The sequence below is a fragment of the Echinops telfairi genome, unplaced genomic scaffold (genome assembly GCF_000313985.2).
Source record: "Echinops telfairi isolate 266 unplaced genomic scaffold, ASM31398v2 ScPeMD7_3533;HRSCAF=4204_0, whole genome shotgun sequence".
NCBI classification, from domain to species: domain Eukaryota; kingdom Metazoa; phylum Chordata; class Mammalia; order Afrosoricida; family Tenrecidae; genus Echinops; species Echinops telfairi.
The window spans coordinates 65,270,414-65,273,039 of record NW_022107431.1 but is presented as its reverse complement, the minus strand read 5'-3'; the positions used below and the strand labels follow the sequence as shown (position 1 = coordinate 65,273,039).

General features: G+C 47.9%; 1 protein-coding gene across 1 annotated transcript; it reads left to right on the top strand.

Annotated features, from left to right (window-relative positions):
• The first annotated feature begins 481 nt into the window (after positions 1–481).
• On the top strand, positions 482–2,345 carry LOC101662017 (CCN family member 2-like). The gene is made up of 5 exons (XM_030886732.1): positions 482–544; positions 644–866; positions 1,074–1,325; positions 1,482–1,693; positions 2,073–2,345. Exons 1-5 carry the CDS (start codon positions 482–484, stop codon positions 2,343–2,345), a joined length of 1,023 nt encoding a protein of 340 aa, XP_030742592.1.
• Positions 2,346–2,626: the final 281 nt, after the last annotated feature.

The window sequence follows — 2,626 nt, the reverse complement described above, 5'->3', positions numbered from 1 at the left end:
GTTGCTTAAGATAGTAGGCTTTTTTTTTTACTATTAAGATGGAATGCAAAGAAAAACAAAAGATGGAATGCAGTACCATTATCTGGCATGAGAAATATACAGTCTCAACTGGTCAGGATCCATCCAGTTTGAGTTGATGAGGCAGTGAAGTGGGAAGGAATGTGAGGAATGTCCCATTTTGTTTGGGGCTCCATTCCACTCCTGGCCCAGCTAGGGAAGCCCTGAGCGTATAAAAACCCAGTCCACCAGCCCCAACCTCACACAAGTCTTCACACCAAGAGGAGGCAGTCACTGCAACTCCAACCACAGGATAGAGACCACCTGCAACCTGACACCAGAGAACCGGTCAACAGCATCCAACACTGCAGACAGACCAGTGCATCCAGGCACGCAGCTCCAAGGAAAACCCATCACAGACCGCCAACCCACCTGACCTCCAGCGTCTGTGCTGCTGCAGCTGTCCGCCCACTCTGCCTCACCCATGCCTGCCACTAGCATGGGCTCTGTTCTCTTCTGGGTGTTGCTGCTTGCCCTCTGCAGCTGTGTAAGCAAGGCCTCCACTGTCTTGGCCACAGCTTCTGGGGCACTCACAGCTGGGAAGAAAGCAGGTTTGAGTCTCGGTGCAGGCCACATTCCTGTGCAGACAGCCTCTGGTCAAAATTGCAATGGGCCATGCCACTGTGACTCCACAGCAAAACTCAGCTGCCCTGCAGGAGTGAGTGTGGTGAGGGATAGCTGCAACTGCTGCCCCATGTGCGCCAAGCAACAGGGCGAGTCCTGTGAAAAGCCGGACCGCTGCGACCACAAGAAGCTCCTGTACTGTGACCTTGGGACCCCACCGAACCGCACGACTGGAGTGTGCAAAAGTAGGACCTGCAGCCCCAACCCCTGAGCTACTTGTTGTCCAGCTGCCTCCTCGCTCAAATTCCCCACACCCCACTCCCCGAAACTCCAAATCTGAAATCAAATTTCAAATGACACCAGCTGCTCATCGTGCACATCTCTAACGCTCTTATACTTTCAACCCCAGGGACCAAACTCACCTAACCCCTGAATCCCTTCCTCTCCTCCAGGTAGAAAAGATGCCCCCTGCTACCTCCGAGATAAGGCATTCAAGCACGGAGAGACCTTGATGATCGGATGTGGAATAAAGTGCACTTGCAAAGATCGGTTATTGCGCTGCCAGAACCTCTGCCAGAAAAACATTGACCCGCCCAGCGTTGACTGCCCCTTCCCACGAAAGGTCAAGCTGCCAGGGAAATGCTGCGAGGAGTGGGTCTGTGATGAGCCCAAGGAGCTCTCAACAGTTGGCACTACCCTTAAAAGTGAGTTGTCACCCTCGAAGTCACTGTTGAGATTGCCCCTGTGTGATGTACTCCTGTTAGAAATAGTGAACCTATGGAATAAGTACTAAGTTTGCCAAGGGAAGGGGAATGTGATGTTTACTTCATAGCTGGATTTTTGGTGCTTTGTCCTCATAGATTACCGACCTGCAGACAGGGTTAACCCAGACCCAACGATGATACGACCCGACTGCCAGGTCCAGACGACAGAGTGGAGTGCCTGTTCCAAGACTTGCGGGACTGGTATCTCCTTCCGGACTACTAATGAAAATGCCGACTGCAAGGTGGAAAAGCAGGACCGCCTCTGTATCATCAGGCCTTGCCAACATGACCTGGAAAAGGAAATTAAAGTAACTTAATATTCTGCTTCTATTCACTAATTTTCCTGAAATGAGAGTAGATAGGGCCAAAGTTTAAGTCGCATGCCAGCCTTGTTACTAGAGGCCCATATCTTCCCAATATATCTAACCATTGAACTATTTAAAGGGAATGGGATATTGTGTAATAGGAACCACCAGCTTGCTGCTACAGAATCCTACAGTGTTAGTAAATTTGAGCCATCCTAAGACAGACTGGGTCTATATCTGAAAAACTAGCTAGTGAGACTCAAACTTCCTCCCCTGAAAGCAAAAGCAAAAGCAAGACAAAATGACTGTCAAGTAACACATTATTCAAACAGGCTACTCTTCATGTAAAATCATTCATTTCTTTTCCTTTGTCTTTCTTGAGGAAAAAGGCAAAAGTTGCACCCCAAGCATAAGAATTGATTATCCTATCAAGTTTCACCTATTTGGCTGCACCAGTGTGAAATCCTACCATCTCAAGGTCTGTGGAGTCTGCAGGGATGGCCGGTGTTGCACACCTCACAAAACAACTACCTTGCCTGTGGAGCTCAGGTGTCCAGATGGTGAGATCATTGAGAAAAGCATGATGTTCATTCAGGACTGCGCCTGCCATAAAAACTGCCCTGTACGCAGTAACATTTTCAAGTCGCTGCAGTAGAGGTAGGCGTAGGGAGATAGGATTAAAGCCAGAGAGTGAGAGATATTATCTCAGTAGACTGCAACTTGAACTGATCTCAGTTTTGTTGTTCTTGTTGTTGTTTGGTGCAAACCTGATTTCATTTAGCACAAGTTATTTAAATCTATTTTTCTCATTGGGAAATAGAATTTCTGGCTGAATGAAAACAGTGTGCTCTGTGGCATTCACACAAATAATCTATCAACTCCAGATGCCTGTTTGAAAAAAGTAAAACTTGACAGTGACACCTAATGAGCTCACAA